The sequence below is a fragment of the Eretmochelys imbricata genome, chromosome 10 (assembly GCF_965152235.1).
Source record: "Eretmochelys imbricata isolate rEreImb1 chromosome 10, rEreImb1.hap1, whole genome shotgun sequence".
NCBI classification, from domain to species: Eukaryota; Metazoa; Chordata; order Testudines; family Cheloniidae; genus Eretmochelys; species Eretmochelys imbricata.
The window spans coordinates 38,078,552-38,097,237 of record NC_135581.1 but is presented as its reverse complement, the minus strand read 5'-3'; the positions used below and the strand labels follow the sequence as shown (position 1 = coordinate 38,097,237).

The 18,686-nt window shown below is 42.8% G+C and overlaps 2 protein-coding genes across 2 annotated transcripts in view; one reads left to right on the top strand and one right to left on the bottom strand.

Annotated features, from left to right (window-relative positions):
• Nucleotides 1–18,686, top strand: part of IFT140 (intraflagellar transport 140) — a 253,776-nt gene that overhangs the window by 193,762 nt on the left and 41,328 nt on the right. The window lies entirely within an intron of this gene.
• Nucleotides 1–18,686, bottom strand: part of TMEM204 (transmembrane protein 204) — a 43,188-nt gene that overhangs the window by 19,074 nt on the left and 5,428 nt on the right. The window contains exon 3 of the mRNA XM_077828869.1: nt 692–847. Coding sequence (XP_077684995.1) covers nt 692–847 — 156 coding nt within the window. The remainder of the gene's footprint in view (nt 1–691; nt 848–18,686) is intronic.

Here is an 18,686-nt window from a genome sequence, read left to right as displayed (position 1 = left end):
AGGAAAGGATTAATGTAAAATATTTATGATTTGATGCCAGTGGTTTCACTGTGGAGAAGAGATTAAACCATTTCCCCCTTTCCCCACTGGATTCTGTATACAGTTATTATCCATGAGAATTACTGTGGGAATTTCATTTATAACTGTCAGTGTTGCCAGAGTGCTTCATTCTGCAGTTTGTAGTTTTATTTACTAGTTATTCCCACTCATTGCAATCTGGCAGATCTCCCTGGACTAAAATTCAGTCAAGTAAAGGCATATAATCACACTACAGTATGACTGCAGAAATTCATTCTGTTCTATCTTTACCCTTATCTATAGTCCCTCTAGTATTTTTAGTCCAATTAAATCTTGAAGTTTGGCTTCCACTGTTTCCTTGTGTTTTGCCTTCTTTACTAATGAGAGCTACACAGTGGCTTGTTTTCTTGGTTGACTGAGGATTTATTTAGATCTATTCAAGAAATAATCTCCTGTTTGTGTTCTGTAGAATCTCGTAAATCAGTGGGCTAATATGAAGAGAGAGCTTTTAAGGGATGGTAAACATCTTTACTACTGAAGAGACCTACTTTAGAATTCAAACCCTATTGCTTTTCTGTTTATTCTGAAGAATTTGTAAAGCAGAATACTCTGCCTGTCCTGATCTAGATAGAATTTACCAGGTCCATCTCCATGTGCAAAAAGAAGTACTTACTGGCAAGTTGGAACACGGCAGCTATGGCTTCCTCCCACCACTGGATATCCTGTGAAATAATAGGCAGTTCTACTAGGCCCAAGACGAAAATGAGCTGACCAGCAGTCAAGGCGACGGTAGCGATTAGGTTACAGGCCCTCATCATGTCAAACTGCACTGTGGAGGACACACAAAGACTGAGTAAGAGCATCATCTTAAAATAAAATCTTAGGGTTTAAAAAGCAATACCCCACCGAGAAGCTATGGCAGAGTTGCCAGCCCCTGAAACAATGCTTCAGAAGCTGCATCTCTGCTAATTTTATCTCAATTTATAACAAACTCTTACTCTGATCTACATTCATGATTAGGCTATCTAAGAACAGGTTGCCTTTCAGTTACACAGAAATCTGCCTTGTTTTCAGGGATAGCCTTCCAAAAAAGAATAAACATTTATCCTTCTGGTTGCTTTCTAAAAATTATAAGCACAAACTCTTTGGGGCAGGGACCATCTTTTTGTTCTGTGTTTGTACAACACTGACCCACAATGTCTGTAATACAAATAATAATAACTCCCAAAGCAAGTGTGCTGCTTTGAACTCATTGTCTTTCTCCCAGTTAATAATGTTGCATTTGAGACCAGCTGATGAGCTAAAGCCTGCATCTCCCTTTGTTTAAGGGTGAGCTACAGGTAGGGTATTATGGGAGGGATTCTCAACTACTAAAATTTGCTCCCTTTCCTGGTCTGTCAGAGCCCAGATTTATTAATTTACCAGGCACGTTGCAAAACTCCTCTTTTTCTGGATGCTTGAGCAGGGAGTCAGTTGAGGGTAAAAGGGCAGTTATTTGTGGGGTCGTTGCAGTTTTCTTGTAATACAGTGTATGTTGTGTCCAGTCATTGATATGTGTATGCAGTTAGATCTATAGTTGTACTGTGCAGTATTGTAATATTTACATATTACAACATACAGCACAAATATAGAATTAATCATGGCAATAAATATTTGGAGGCCAGGATAGGTACTTAATAGAAATGAACACATTTCCTAGCTGGTCACTGAATAGACTGTATTCATTGCAAAGTTTACTACTTTTAGTCAGGTTGATGGTGTTTTTCTTCTTCTTTTCCTGTTAGCATGATGGATGTCCTGTTTTCATCTTTTTCCTTCCTTTCTAGCTAATGGTGGGCTTCATAAATGTTATTGTACCAACACAACATCCCTTGCCTAATATGCCACTGCTACTCTGAAGTAGGAAGGGCTTGCCATGTAAATGGCCGTACTTTTTAAAGGAAAATGTTTACACTGAAATCTTCACCAGAATTGTCAAAGGTGACATAGCTGATTATGGGTGGACAGTGTGGGTGCACGAGATACTAGGATCTGAGATTTCCTATGTGATGAAAATGTCATGGAATGGTTAATTCTCAGCTATTGTTACACTCTGTTACATTTTCCCAGGCTTTTTTGGTAACAAGATTCCATGATTTTGTAGTGGTTTGTTCCCAGGTCTCACCATTTATTTATTGGGTTCTGAGAAGTATATGCGATGTGTGGTGCCAACACTCTACATTACTATGGAATGAAACTAGGAAATTTGTTGAGAATGAACAATACTTAGAATGAGTCCATTCAAACATGAACCTCTGTGAAAGGCTTAAGTTGGGTTTAAAAAAACAGGTGCATACCAAAATCTATTAAGAAATATAGTGAAACCCTTAAATGAATGCCCAAGAAGGGAATAAACCTGTCAAAAGACATAAAGGTAGTCTGCACAGTGAAAAAGTGAGTTTGTGCCTCTTTGTTTATTAATACCCTATAAAGAAGAAGTGAAAAAGTTTAACCCACAAAGGGGGTGATTTTTTGGGTTGTGTAAGGTTTTTTTTCTTCCCGTTTGTTTTTATTAGAAAGGTAGATCTTGTCCACAGGTACCAGCTTCCTCCTTGCCCTGGGGGTGCTCAACCCCCACTCTGCCCCGCCCCAGGTCCCACCCCCACTCCACCCCTTCCCCCAAACTCCTACCCCACTCTGCCTCTTCCCGCCTCTCCCTCTGCCCCCCCGCCTCTTCCCCACTGTGACGTTGCACTCCATATGTTCTATGGAAATATGCTTATAAGTGTGAATATGATGTAACTGAAATATGCTTAATGCAAAAGGTCTCTTGTAAGGTAGCTTATAATCTACTGAGTATGTTCATCCTATTTTGTATGAATATCATTCTTGTATCTGAAGCTAGAAATATGAAATATAACTCTGAGGTCCTATTGTAATTATGCAAAGTGTGGGCCATTAATGGTGGTTTGGAAGCTTGATGGCTCCCATTGACTAGGACATTGGTTGTAAATGGTCTGTTTACTTGCAAACCTTCCTGGGTGTGTGCGGGCCAGCCCTGGAAGAATGAAGGCTGGGGTCTCACAGGACATGTGTCCATGTCACCTGGTAATGAAATCCATCTTAAATCTGGTACTTTTCCATTTAGAAGGAGGGGTGGGGACTCAGATACACACAAGATTTCTGCCTTGTGCCAAAGATATAAAAGGGGGTGGAACAGAACAAAGGTGCTGTCAGTCAAGAGAAATCCCCTAGTTACCACCTGAGCTGGAACTAACAAGGACTGTACCAGAGGAAAGGATTAGGCCCAGAATAGGAAGGAGTCTAGTCTGTGAAAGAAGCTTATTGGAACATCTCTGAGAGTGAGATTTTACCTGTAAACAGTTTCTTAATGTATTAGGCTTAGACTTGCATGTGTTGTTTTATTTTGCTTGGTAACTTACTTTGTTCTGCCTATTATTACTTGAAACCACTTAAATCCTAATTTTTATACTTAATAAAGTCACTTTTGTTTATTAATTAACCCAGAGTAAATGATTAATACCTGGGGGAGCAAACAGCTGTGCATATCTCTCTATCAGTGTTATAGAGGGCGGACAATTTATGAGTTTACCCTGTATAAGCTTTATACAGAGTAAAACAAATTTATGCGGGGTTTGGATCCCATTGAGAACTGGGTATCTGGTGCTGGAGATAGGAGACCTGCTGAGCAGTTTTTCTTAAAGTCTGCAGCTGTGGGGGCATGGACCAGACCTGGGTCTGTGTTGCAGCAGGCTAGCGTGTCTGGCTCAACAAGGCAGGGTTCTGGGGTCCCAAGCTGGTAGGGAAAACAGGCTCAGAGGTAATTCCAGTACGTCAGTCCCAAGGGGGTCTCTTTGACTGAACCCATCACACCCACCTCTTCCCGCCCAGTTTCGCCCCTTCCCCTGAGTGCGCCCAGTCCCCACTCCTCCCCCTCCCCCCAGAGCCTCCTGCATGCCGCAGAACAGCTGATCGCTGTGGGCGAGAGGTACTGGGATGGAGAGGGAGGAGTTGATCACCAGGGCTGCTGGCAGGCGGGAGGTGCTGTGGGGGAGGTGGAGGAGCTGGCTGCTGGTGGGTACAAAGCGCCCACTAATTTTTTTCCATGGGTGCTCCAGCCCTGGCGCACCCACGTAGTCAGCATGATCTTGTCTACCTTGTTTTTCCTGGAAGAATCCATGGATAATTGGAGAACTAATAGCACAAGTACTAAGGAAGTGAAAACCAAGCGATTGAGAAGGAAAGGGGATTTTAGTCAGAATATTTAAAATTTTGTTTTTGTTTAATTATTTGATTAACATCTATTTAACCCAAATACCTTTCAGCACCCTGCAACTTCAGTCATAGTCTGAGAAAGCTCCCAACCTGTTCCTGATCCTCCAAGAAGACTTCCAGCAAAATAAGGAAGACAAGACTTAATATTTTTGGTATTTGTAAGACAAATAAAAAATAAGCTTTTTTTAAAAAAATAAAGCCATTTAGATCTTCTTTTGAGTTATAAAAATGCATGAACCCACTTTTTCCCATGTAGGTCACCTTTAACTCCCTGCACAGTAAGTAATATACAATTGATTGCTGACATGTTAGTGTTAAGAGCCATACACTGCGAGCCTTACTCAAGCTGGAGAACCTTACGTCTTGGAGTACCATTGAAATCAGCCAGTTCAGTAGGATATTAGCAGAATATGGCCCGAAACACATATAGGTTTGTTTTTCCTGATTAATCCATTTCTGAAAGCAGAGGAACCTTCCGTCATTCAAAAGTAAGGACCAGTCATAGAGTAAATTTTATGGTACGACTTGTTGCTAATTTTGAAAGTGCAGTTCCTTAGTAGTGGGAGCACTAAGCAGTCTCCCCACAGTGAACATGAAGTGTCATGAAGTGCTTTGGGACACACTAAAACCATCATCAGGCACCTGCTGGGCTTTATAAACATCAATAAAACTTGATGAACGTTCAAAGTATCATACCTATATCATAAGTGTAAACTATGGCTTTCTGAGAAATAGCCTTTTATAATATTATAAAGGCCTTTAGCTTGTCTGGTGAGTTTGTAATTACTGAATCTGGAAACAGCCAATTCACAACCATTATTATTACAGTCCTTTTTTCTTGTTTAACTATAGCACTGAACCCAGAGGGTATTTAGTTCACACATAAATTCTGCTGGCTTGTCCTTGGAATGTGTACTAACCATGGTCTGAGAAACACCAGATTGCTATATTTTATAAACTCCGATTGCTCATCCCTGGTATTTGTAATGCCCATGAGTAAGGCTACAATTTAGTCACGGGTATTTTTTGTAAAAGTCATAGAATCATAGAATATCAGGGTTGGAAGGGACCTCAGGAGGTCATCTAGTGCAACCCCCTGCTCAAAGCAGGACCAATCCCCAACTAAATCATCCCAGCCAGGGCTTTGTCAAGCCTGACCTTAAAAACTTATAAGGAAGGAGATTCTACCACCTCCCTAGGTAACACATTCCAGTGTTTCACCACCCTCCTAGTGAAAAAGCTTTTTCCTAATATCCAACCTAAACCTCCCCCACTGCAACTTGAGACCATTACTCCTTGTTCTGTCATCAGCTACCACTGAGAACAGTCTAGATCCATCCTCTTTGGAACCCCCTTTCAGGTAGTTGAAAGCAGCTATCAAATCCCCCCTCATTCTTCTCTTCCGCAGACTAAACAATCCCAGTTCCCTCAGCCTCTCCTCAGAAGTCATGTGTTCCAGTCCCCTAATCATTTTTGTTGCCCTCCGCTGGACATTTTCCAATTTTTCCACATCCTTCTTGTAGTGTGGGGCCCAAAACTGGACTCCAGATGAGGCCTCACCAATGTCTCACCAATGTCGAATAGAGGGGAACGATCACGTCCCTCGATCTGCTGGCAATACCCCTACATACACATGCCAAAATGCTATTGGCCTTCTTGGCAACAAGGGCACACTGTTGACTCATATCCAGCTTCTCGTCCACTGTAACCCGTAGGTCCTTTTCTGCAGAACTGCTGCCTAGCCATTTGGTCCCTAGTCTGTAGCGGTGCATGGGATTCTTCTGTCCTAAGTGCAGGACTCTGCACTTGTCCTTGTTGAACCTCATCAGATTTCTTTTGGCCCAATCCTCTAATTTGTCTAGGGACCTCTGTATCCTATCCCTACCCCCAAGCGTATCTACCTCTCCTCCCAGTTTAGTGTCATCTGCAAACTTGCTGAGGATGCAATCCACACCATCCTCCAGATCAATATGAAGATATTGAACAAAACCGGCCCGAGGACTGACCCTTGCGGCTCTCCACTTGATACCAGCTGCCAACTAGACATGGAGCCATTGATCACTACCCGTTGATCCCGACAATCTAGCCAACTTTCTATCCACCTTATAGTCCATTCATCCAACCCATACTTCTTTAACTTTCTGGCAAGAATGCTGTGGGAGACTGTGTCAAAAGCTTTGCTAAAGTCAAGAATCAACATGTCCACCGCTTTCCCCTCATCCACAGAGCCAGTTATCTCGTCATAGAAGGCAATTAGATTAGTCAGGCATGACTTGCCCTTGATGAATCCATGCTGACTGTTCCTGATCACTTTCCTCTCCTCTAAGTGCTTCAGAATTGATTCCTTGAGGACCTGCTCCATGATTTTCATTACGACAAAGTCATAGGCAATAAACAAAAATTCATGACCCGTGACCTGTCCATGACTTATACTATAAATACCCCTGATTAAATCTTGGGGTGGGGGTGCTGCTGGCGGGGGTGCCCTGGGGGGGCTGCTGCTGTGGGGGAGCCAGGGGCACCAGCTTCCAAGGGCAGCTCAGCAGTGGCTGCTCCAGCCATCCCAGGACCGCTGCCGGGGGCTGTCCACCCGCCACTGTTCTGGCTGCTCAGGCAGTCCTTGGGGCCAGCCGTACCTGCCACTGCTTGGGCAGTCCTGGGGCCAGCTGCACAGGGCTGCCTGAGCAGCGGCTGGTGTGACTGGCCCAGGGCCGCTCCAGAAGCAGCTGGTGTGACTGGCCCCAGGGCAACTCCAGTAGTGGCTGCTGTGGCTGTCCGTGAGGCCACCTGAGCAGCTGGCTGCGGAGCTAGCTGCTTGCGCAGCCCTGGGGTCAGGCACACTGGTTGCTGTAGAGGTCACAGAGGTCACGGAAAGTCACCAACCTCCATGACAAACACAGAGCCCTACCTGTGGGGATCGAAACACCACAACTTTGTCGTAATGAACTCTGTCATTCATGACTTCTCTTTATGACTTATAAAATTATGAGCCTAGTAACAGCAAATATATGTCTATTGTAAGTTCTTTTGGCTTCATCACATAAATGATTATAGACATAGCCAATTTGCAACCGTGACTAACTCCCTCAGCTTCCTGCAGCATATGTAGTAACTGTGAGCCCAGGAATAATTGGTTCATGATTATTATATGCTCTTGACAGCTGGGAGTTTGTAGTAGCCTTGAACACAAAAATAGCTGGTTTGCAGAGCTCTTGTTTTCTTCACACAGTTTATAATAACTCTGAGCTTAGGAATGCCAATTCAGCCAATATAATAAGCTTTACAAAGAAGTATAGAAATGTAACCAATGATATGTATATTAAAAGGAAGGTCAAATGTGGTTCAGGATGGAACCCCAGTAGGATGATGAAGGGACAGCATAGAATAAAGGAGGAAATAACTGTCATGATTTCATGAAATCTGCCAACGCAACAATTTTAAAATCTATGCTGTGACAACAGTTCAGTACCTTTCCATACTTCATATTATGATACTGTTGCTTGTGCCCCTTAATAGTTCCATTGTATGATGTAGCCTGATTTTTAGGATTCTTCTAGAACTGTAATGATTCCCTCTTCACTAATGACTAAAACAAAAATAGCAGCCAACCGCCTTTATAAACTCTGTTGCTTCTCTGTGGAGTTTGTAATAGCTTTCCGTGTAGAAATACCACTCTTCAAATTGTTGTCTTCTCCTCCGGTGAATAGTCATTATAACCTTCATTTGGCTTGATTCTGCCGAGGGTTGTTGTTCTTATGTAACCCCAGACTCAGACTCTTGGACTGTACAAGACAGTCAATACACCCCAAAAAGTGGGGAACGTCACAGAAGAAGTCTGACTAGGCTACCATGGAATTCCCCTCACAGCCTCAATTAGTAGATTTTAAAGATGCCTTCCCCCATCAGTAACACTGAGGGAGGGCAAGCCATAATGCTTCTTTTCTGTGTGTACTATCTGTCAACCAAGAAAAAATTATTAGTTCACATCTTTCATAAAGCTTGGCTTCTGTGCTTAACATTTGTAACAACTGTGAAGCTTGAAATGTTCAGTTCATGATCTTTATAAACTTTCTGCTTCTCCTTTAAATTTTATAATATCAGTGACTCAGTGATAATTCATTTCCATTGTAAACTCTGACAACTTCTGCATGGAGGATTTTATAATAACCATGAGTTTAGAACTCATTGCTTTGACTATTACAAACTCTTCTCTCTTTTCTAATGTGTTTGCCATAGCTGTGATCCTACAAATAGCCTCTTTGTGACCCCTATACACTATCAGTTTTTCAGGAGGATATGTATAAGTCATGATTCCTGAAACATGAGGTTTGCAGGACTTTAATGTTCTCACAATTACTGGTGGCATTTGTGATAACTATTAACTTCTGAAATCTATTGTCTAAGATTGTCGGGATGACAAAGGTATTTTGGGCATCCCATTTCTTTTGTTCTGAACTCACTGCTGTTATGGCCCTGCCATTGATGTTAACTGTTTGAAGAAATTTCCAATGGCTAGGGGAGCACTAAGAGCCAATGATATCTGGAGTTCTAATCAAACACTAGACTGAAAACTAAATAGAAATTGGACTGGGCATCATATAAGGAGTTCATCGCTCTGCTACCAAGATTGCATTGTTATAGCGTTCTGCATCCTGCTACCATGTGAATTGTGATTTGACGGCAGTCCAGTGCATCCCTGGCAGAGTCCTGAGAACCTTCCTGTTCCTCCCCTCTCCTACATCCTCTAAGATCCCATTTAACAGCCACTGTCTACTTGGCCGATTAGGATTAAACAGGACTCAATCATGATAGGCATTGAATGGCTCCAAAATCAGCGTGAGGGGGGTCACTGCTCAGCAATGCAAAGTGCTCCCACTCATTTCTCTGAATTTACTATCAGAGAGGAATGGAATTAATACAAAATCCAATTTGAGTCTCCTATAGGCCAGGCCAGAGTAAGCCAACTGGATGGTCAATGCTGCTTTGTTTCAATTGCAAGGGTCAGTTCAGTCTGTGTTTAGCACCCAAACTTCAAGGATAAAACCAACTCAAATTCCTCATCGCCTCCCTCATTTCCCTAACCAGATACATCCATCTGGATTGTAAATGTTGATTTGATTTTGCTATTCTTGAGCAGCAGTTTTGTTTGATTATGTCACATGACATCCCCCAAGATATTTGTGCTCTGCAAATGTAGGTTAGTCATATTAGACAGCAATTTTGCAGTGTTCTGAAATAATGAGGCAGAATGATCTGATTTAAAAATCAGATTGTGCTGATTATTTTGTGTGTGTGGGGGGGGGGGGGGGTTCTGTTCTCTACATTGATTTATCAAGGTCAGAATAGTAATTTTAATGCTCAGATTCCAAGCTTTAAAATGCGGCCTTATCAAAATTAAAAATATGTGAGGAGAAGATTAAACAACTACTGATCTTTTTAAAATAGTTTGTTTAAAGCCTTCCCCTAAAGACACCTCCCACCTATGCACCTTTGCTGAAAGAATATTTAGCAAAAGCCTCAGCCCAGCTTTTGTAATTTACTAAAGTATCGATTGTGTGAAAAAGCTAACAAAGTACAAACTCCAGTAACTGACTCATTAAAACTCTTCCATGTCCCTGTCCTCGTTGGATATGTGGGCATACACATCACTGAGTCTTGAGAAATCCACATCTGAGCTTGGATGTTATATGTGCAGTAATAGGCTTTTATTAGAGAGTATCCTACTATTACTGTAGCTAAAATGGAGTTGGTCATTCTAATCTTAAATCCCCGATTTTCTTTTGAAACTGAAATGTATCCTGTTTGGTATCTGTTTAAAGATAACTTTAATTTTTTGGTGAATGTAATTTGAACCAAATGAAGTTCAGTCAGTTTTGAGTTCTGTGAACCTGACCATAATACACATATTTTTACTTTTAAAAGATTTTTGTTTAGATTAATCTGTTTTAGGTGGCAAAAAAACAGCAGCTTTCAATGAAGAATTCAGTGATTGCTGAATTTGGGGTAAGAGGAATTTTGAAAATGGTCCTGAATGTTTGAAAATCAGTGAGCTTACCCTTGTACTGTTCTGTTTTTTTCTTTTTTTTTAACTTATTTAAGCAACCTATTGAATATATGCATTGAGGTACCTGATGATTCTCAGAAATGCTAAGTGATTCCAGCGAATTTTGCATTGGGGAGTAGCATAAAGAGTGCTCCCAGTCTTTCAGAAACATTAAATATCCTCAAGAATTACTATAGGCAGAGCTGGGAGTGGTGCCTATAGTTAAGGTGGCCCAGTACTTCCCATTATAAGACCCTGTTTTTGATTGTTATAACTTTGCTCAACTTTAATCTTTCAGGCTGAAAATTTCCATGCTGGATGTCTGCATCAGGCTGATTTATTTATTTATTTGAGTTTTAGCTAAGTGGTTCACCTGTTTCCAAGAACAAGATTAGAAAAAATACGTTATTTGCCCATGTTAAAAAAAATCTTAAAAAACATTTTATTGAGAATCTCTAGAACCTCCATGCGTTGGGGAGAGGACTTGGATTTTGCTGGGGGGTTACCAAGATGCCTGGGATATGCATTTTGCCATTCCCATGAAAATTCACCCAAATTTCACCCAATTTATAAACCTCTGAAAAAATCTTTGTTCACATATGCTCAGTAGAGACTTTGTAAAGTTCGGAAGCCTAATTCCCTGAAGCGTGCACCATCCCCTCACAGCTCCTGTGTGCTGGAGGAGAGCAGCTGCACTGCAGTGTAGAGGTGTAAGGCATGTTGCAGGTGTGTGTGAGAGTGACATAGGCATTGCAGGAGCAAGAGGGTAGGGGTAAAGGAGACAGGAGTGGGCAAGGAGAGTATTAGGAGCAGAGGAGGAGGAACTCAGGGGCCGGACTGGAGCAGAGGGAGGAAGGAGTCGGGTAGAGTGGGAAGTTGGATAGGATCAGAGGGGCAGGTGCAGGAACCGGGGTGGATTGGATAAGAGCAGAGGGGGACAGAGACATATTAGGGGAATAAGACTGGCCACACTGGGTCAAGACCAATGGTCCAGCTAGCTCAGTATCCTGTCTTCCAACAGTGGCCAATGGCAGTTGCTTCAGAGGGAATGAACAGAACACGTAATCATCAAGTGATCCATCTCCTGTCGCCCATTCCCAGCTTCAGGCAAACAGAGGCTCGGGACACTTCAGAGCATGGTTTTGCATCCTTGCCCACCGTGGCTAATAGCCTGAGTTTGAACATCTACATTACAATTTTTATAGCTCCATGAGCCCGAGTCATCTGACTTGAGCCAGCTGCAGTTGTGCCTCAGGTCTTTTATTCTAATGTAGATGTACACTAAGTGTCCATGTAGACAAGGCCTAACTGTGATTGCCTTATTTTCTGGGTGCCCCACGTGAGATCCCTGGGGCCTGATTTGCAGAAATGCTGGGTATTCACAACTTTAACTGAAGTAAATTGGAGCTGTGCATGGAACATATGAAGTCCTATAAAAATGCTAGATACTCTTACGACTCATATCCTAGGTATTCCGAGTTGAGCAACCAAACTTAGTGGACATTTTTTGCAATTTTGGGCTTAATCTCTCTGTCTTGGTTCCCTACCTGTAAAATGGAGACAGTAATCTCATCTCATAGAGGTGTTGTGAAGATATATTAATTAATGTTTGTGAAGAGCTATGGTGATATGATGAGACCCTTATACAAAACACTCATGAGGAAATTAATTTTTTATTCAGTGCAGCATTTGTATGGTGTGTATTAAATAAGGGGCCACACATTTAATCTGAAGGATAAAATAATTCTGAATAACTGCCTATTCACTGAATGAAAAAGGGATCCTGTGGGGGAAAAAACAGTGTGTGATCATGTAATTAAAGACTTTATCATAATGCATAATCACAAGTGGGCCAAATTACAGTTGCATGGACAACCTCAATTCTGACAATTCCTAATTTTTGAGTGCTTGACTTTGCAACTTTAATGTTCGTTTAACATAGATTTTTAGATGAAATTATTTACATTATAGTAGCATCTAGTGACCCTAAACAAGAGCAGGGCCCCATTATGCAGGGCACTGTACAAACACATAGTGAGAGATGGTCCCTGCCCCAAATTGTTTACAGCCTAAATAGACAAGACAGGCAAAGGGTAAGAAACAGAAACACAAAGAGGTGAAGTGACTTATGCAAGTTCCAGCAAGTCATTGGCAGAGCCAGAATTGGACCTGTGACTCTATCCGTTAGATCCCCTAACTCCCAGTCCATTGTTCTAGCCATTGGATCCTATGATATCTGGGCGGGTTTCAGTGTTAACAGACACTTGGCTTCCTTTTCCAGCACATTAACTCTCCTTAGTTTTTCTGCTTACTAAGTGGTCAGTGGTTTCTGATATTTTGAAGCTAATTGTGAAACACAAAAACAGATATTGGCTGTGTAAAAGTGCATCCTGGGATAACTAAATAATTGGAGTCACAGAAAGATACAGCAAAAGAGTCAGTAGTTGAAGCTTTGAAAGAGCTGTACTGTGCTGGTCTGAACATTAATGAATTCTTCTTGTTTTTAAATCCCAAGTAAGACTAATTCTGGTTAGTACGTGGATAGAAGACTTCCACATGAAAAGAAGTATGTAAAACCTTTGCATCTTTTGTGCACCAGAATGTTGCTTACATGTCTACTACTCAAAGAAAAAATCAGATTCTTTTTTAGATAGATAGACAGCCCCACTGCTTTCAGATTCAGTTTCTTGCTGGAATGGGTTAACTTTTATTTTTATTATTTTGTCTCTTGGATAGCTCTGTGTCATGCAGTAAAATAGATGTTCATGCAGTAAAAAAATTCTCCAACATCTTTTTCTTCTGTTGTATTTTTAATTTTAAAGAAAGAGAAAACAAGGCAACTCAATGCAACTACACTAATGCAATGTTAAGATAAAGAGTTAGGGTGAAATCCTGGCCCTATTAAAGTCAATTGGCATTTTACCACTGACTTCAATGGGATCAGAATTTCACACTTTATGTATTTAATTTGGTAGGTTTACAACATTCCTACCAGGGAAGCAGTATGAGCAAGACAATCTGGCAGTCATTTTTGGAATGGAGGGATGGGTAAACTGATCAGTTTCTACATAGAGAAATGTGTACGGTTTGATGCCAGGAATTGAACTCTGAGAATGTTCCTTTATACAATGAGAATGTTTTAACTGTATACTTAAGGTTATTGTATATCTTCTGCTAACGCCAAGGTTATGGCATAATGCGTAAACATATATTGATTGGATGCTCTGCATTTATAGGATGCTCTGCATTTTTTTTAATCCACTTGGGGTGGAATTTTCTAAGGCTTCTAAATCACTTAATCTCTTTTAGAAGTCCCACCCTTAAACTGAGAATTTAAATCCACAAAAGTCAGAAAAATCTATTTTTAATATGTCAATGGCAATGTTAAGTTGGCTCCATAGCACTCATGTGAATGCATGTACTACTTTAGTTATCCTGAGTTAACAGTATGAATATTGACTTTTATATTTTCAACTTTAGCAAATCCTTACTCACATGAGTCGTACTGACTTCAGTGGCAGAACTTGCATGCTTAAGGACTACTTGCATGTGTAAGGGTTTGCAAGATTAGCTCCCTGATGTTGCATTAACAGTTTCCCTTATTTAGATATTGACTGTATTCAGAAGCTAAATCTGGGCCTTGACACTACATGTTGTCAACCATATGAACTCATGATGTCTAAGTACAATATCTCAGTCTTCAGACAGCCTTATAAATCTGAAGCTCCTGACTTCTTTTAATCGTATGGTACATACTGACTTCACAAAGTACTGTGATCCTCCTTTCTCAGTCTGTATGCACCCAGTACAATGGTAGGCAGAGCAAGTAATAGATGTCTAAAATAGTCTTCAGCTGCTAGTCTATGCCTGGCAACTGTCAAAACAGAAACATCAGAGACATTCCTAATGGACACTGACGTTGTCTGAATTGTTGTCTCTGTAAACAGATTTCAGTTTTATTCCCACACTGAGCTGTGCCCTGACATCATCCCCATATTTCATAGTGAAAATGTGCTTGTGTAAATCATACATTGAGGCTGGACAGGTGTTTATAGTTAGCGCTTGTGAATGTCATGATATTGTATCATTTCCCATCATTGGATATACTTGCTCATAAGAACTACAATAAAAAATGCTCTCTTGATATGTGCATCTGTATTTGAAATAAAGCTTCCCACTGCTGGGGTTTTCTTTGTCTTCTGGAGCCCTGAGGAATGAAACAGAGTATACCCTTCTCTACACCCTCTCTATCCTTGAAGCGCCATAATGTTGCTAACATTCTTTGGACAGGAAGCGACTGAATCTGATTTACCTTTCTGAGTAAGTTAGATCTATCCATCCAGTTATTTTATGGCCATCATCACTGCAATATCCAGCTGTCCTGCCCATCATTAAATGGCCACAATGATAAGTGTTGAACAAGCAAGGCACTCACTGCTCCATCCAACCTGTGGCTGAGAACATCATGTTACAGGGCTTATCCCTTCACCCTCCCATTCCCTGGTCCTCCTCGCATGAACAGAGGGCAGCAATACCCGAAGTCCAAAGGTGCAAACAGTTCAATGTTTATTGGGTTGAACTTCCAGCAAGCAATGATTCCAGTTTCCTTCCTCAGTGTCCCCCTTCCCAGCTCTGACACCACAGAGCCTTGCCTGTGTCCCTGTTCCCATTCCCAGTTCCTGTTCCCACTCCCCGCCCCCCAGCAAAACATGATTCCAATTGCCCTCCTTAGCAAAACATGATTCCAGTTCCCCCCCCTTACTTCCTGATTGATTGCAGACTATATATTAAAACTTGAGTTCTGCTTAGCTATACCTTAACCAATAATTTTACTGAAATTTAACTAACCAGTCCTAACATATTGTAACATGATTATCTAACCAATTATATCCCACCACCTTAATTGGTTTACTCCCAACAACATTAATTATATAGCAGACAGAAACAATCACAGAACCAGACAGAGATTATACAGACAAACAATAGGGAAGTGGGGACTACAGTGATAGAACAACGAAGAAATGAGGATTTCACACCCCAGCTATTGATAAGTGAGTTCTTGTCAGACAGGATGCTATCAAACTAAGTTTTCTTTAAATCTTCTAGGCTCTTCCCTTCCTCTGGAGGTGATAGATTGGATCACCTTTTTAACAGCCCAAAACTGCCTTATTTCAGTGTGACTGGTGAGGACGTGACTGTTCGCTTCCCAGCTTATGGCTGCTCCCACTGCTTAGCCAAAGGCCTTATCTTAAGAACAGGGGCTCAGACTGACACAGTGAGAGAAGGCCCTTACACAGGCAGTCTGATTTTGATTCTTATGTTGTACCTCTATAACTAGCTAAGTGATAAGAATACACCTAAATTCTTAAAGTATAGGCCTTTGCAGACAGGCCTGAATATCTATATCCTAACATTCCGCCCGCCCCCTTTCTTTTTTTTTTTTTTGGGTGGTGGTGAGGATCCTCCTGCTCAGGTATCCCTGGAAAAGTATAGGACATATGGTGATAAATTTCCTGATAGGGCCAGGCATCAATGTGGAAGGTGTCGATATTCCATTTGTCCCACTGCCCTTTGCTCTCCACCTTCTCTCATATGGGCATACCATACCTATTCCAATGTGTTCCAGACTTCTCATTATAGTGGGCCCAAGAAGGTTGGGTCCAGGTTGTCTAGTATACTGGGGGTGGGGGCTTACTACATTACTTATAGGTTATCTCCATAGTGATCTGAACACAGGTCTGAGAGGAAGAATCTTTTGCGATCTAATCCCAGCTCTGACACTAAATCTCTCTGTGATCTTTCACAGGTCAGTTAACTTCTTTTTCTCACAGGAACATTGTGAAGATTAATTAATTGTTTGTAAAATGGTTTGAAGATGGGAAGTGCCATCTGAGTTCTCAGTAGTGATAGGATCAGTGTTATGGCAAAACCATTAAGTTTGAACTACTAATCCTAAGGCTTGGCTGTGTTAGGGATCTTTAGACTGGTGTTCCTACCTATGCTTGTAACCTTGGCCATAAGCAAAGAGTTTAGTTAAGATCAAGGCAAAAAATATGGTCTCTTAGAAAACCACACTGCCCAGGTTTATCGTTGTGTTGCACCATTTCAGAATCATTCCAATTCACAAAGATTTTATTTTCACTTAGTCTGCACTGACATTCCTGCTCATAACTCACTTTACCGTCTGTCTCTCAAAGAATCATCGAAAATTAGAGTTGGAAGAGACCTCAGGAGCAGTGTTCCTTCCAATTTTTCCCATCGATATGCGGAATGAATTTTGTTATGTGCACCAATATGGAGATGATGTGTAACATATTGCTGCACATAACAAAATTCATGTGGTGGGAGTGGGGCAAAGGGGTTCGGAGTGCAGGAGGGGGCTCAGGGCTGGGTCAGAGGATTGGGTTGCAGGGGTATGTGGGCTCTGGGGTGGGGCTGGGAATGAGGGGATCGGCCAGAGGGCTGGGGTGCAGGGGTGTGAAGGCTCCAGCTGGGGGTGTGGGCTCTGGGATGGGGCTGGGGATGAGGGGCTCAGGGCTGGGCATGGGCTCTGGCTGAGGGTGCAGCCTCTCAGGTGGTGCCGGGGATGAGGAGCCTGGGGTGCAGGAGGCTGCTCTGGGGCTATGGCGGGGAGAGAGGACTCCCCCCAGTGCTCTCTCCCTGCAGCAACACCTGGGCGAGGGGGAGAAGCCTCTCTCCCCACCATGGGAATTCTGGAGTTGGGGCTGCAGGATAGGAGCCCCTCCCCTGGCCCCAGCAGACCTGGTCTGGGCCATGCCGCCCCGTCCACGCTGAGGCCAGGCCAGGCTGGGCCTGATCCAGCTGTGGCAGAGCCCGGGCTACTCTGGCCATGCTGCCCTGTCTGCAGCAGGTCCGGGGTACAGGCTGAGTTGGGACCGGGGTAGGGGCCCCCCTCCCACGGCAGGTTGAGGGCTGAGCTAGGTGGGGGCCGGGGGAGAGGTGCCCCTCCCCTGGCTGCAGCAGGTCCCCAGACAGGTTCCCGAATCACCTGCGCAGTGCTAAATAGGCTGCGGTGCAGCCACACAGTCACACAACTTACAGGGAACTTAGCTCAGGAAGTCATCTAGTCCAACCCCCTGCTCAAAGCAGGACTAACCCCAACTAAATCATCCCAGCCAGAGCTTTGTCAAGCCGGGCCTTAAAAACCTCTAAAGATAGAGATTCCAGCACCTCCCTCGGTATCCCATTCCAGTGCTTCACCACCTTCCTAGTGAAATAGTTTTTCCTAATATCCAACCTAGACCTCTGCTACTGCCACTTGAGACCATTGCTTCTTGTTCTGTCATCTGCCACCACTGAGAACAGCTGAGCTCCATTCTCTTTGGAACCCCCCCTTCAGGTAGCTGCTATCAAATCCCCCCTCACTCTTCTCTTCCGCAGACTAAATAAGCCCCCCATTTTCGTTGCCCCCCGCTGGACTCTCTCCAATTTGTTCACATCCTTTCTATAGTGGGGGGGCCCAAAACTGGACGCAACATTCCAGATGTGACCTCAATAGTGCCGAATAGAGGGGAATAATCACTTCCCTCGATCTGCTGGCAGTGCTCCTACTAATGCAGTTAGCATTCTTGGCAACAAGGGCACACTGTTGATTCATATCCAGTTCTCATCCACTGTGATCCCCAGGTCCTTTTCTGCAGAACTGCTGCTTAGCCAGTCAGTCCCCAGCCTGTAGCAGTGCATGGGATTCTTCCGACCTAAGTGCAGGAGTCTGCACTTGTCCTTGTTGAACCTCCAATTTATCTAGGTCACTCTGGACCCTATCCCTACCCTCCAGCATATCTACTTCTCCCCCCACCTTAGTGTCATCCTCGAACTTACTGAGGGTGCAATCGATCCCATCATCCAGATCATTAATGAAGATGTTGAACAGAACCGGTCCCAGGACCGACCCCTGGGGCACTCCGCTTGATACCAGCTGCCAACTAGACATTGAGCCCAATGAGCCCGATGATCTAGCCAGCTTTCTATACACCTTATGGTCCATTCATCCAATCAATACTTCTTTAACTTGCTGGCAAGAATGCTGTGGGAGACTGTATCAAAAGCTTTGCTAAAGTCAAGGTATACCACATCCACTGCTTTCCCCATATCCACAGAGCCAGTTATCTCATCATAGAAGGCAATCAGGTTGATCAGGCATGACTTGCCCTTAGTGAATCCATCTTGACTGTTTCTGATCATTTTCCTCTCCTCCAAGTGCTTCAAAATGGATTCCTTGAGCACCTGCTCCATGATTTTTCTGGGGACTGAGGTGAGGCTGACTGGTCTGTAGTTCTCTAGATTCTTCTTCTTCCCTTTTTTAAAGATGGGCACTATATTTACCTTT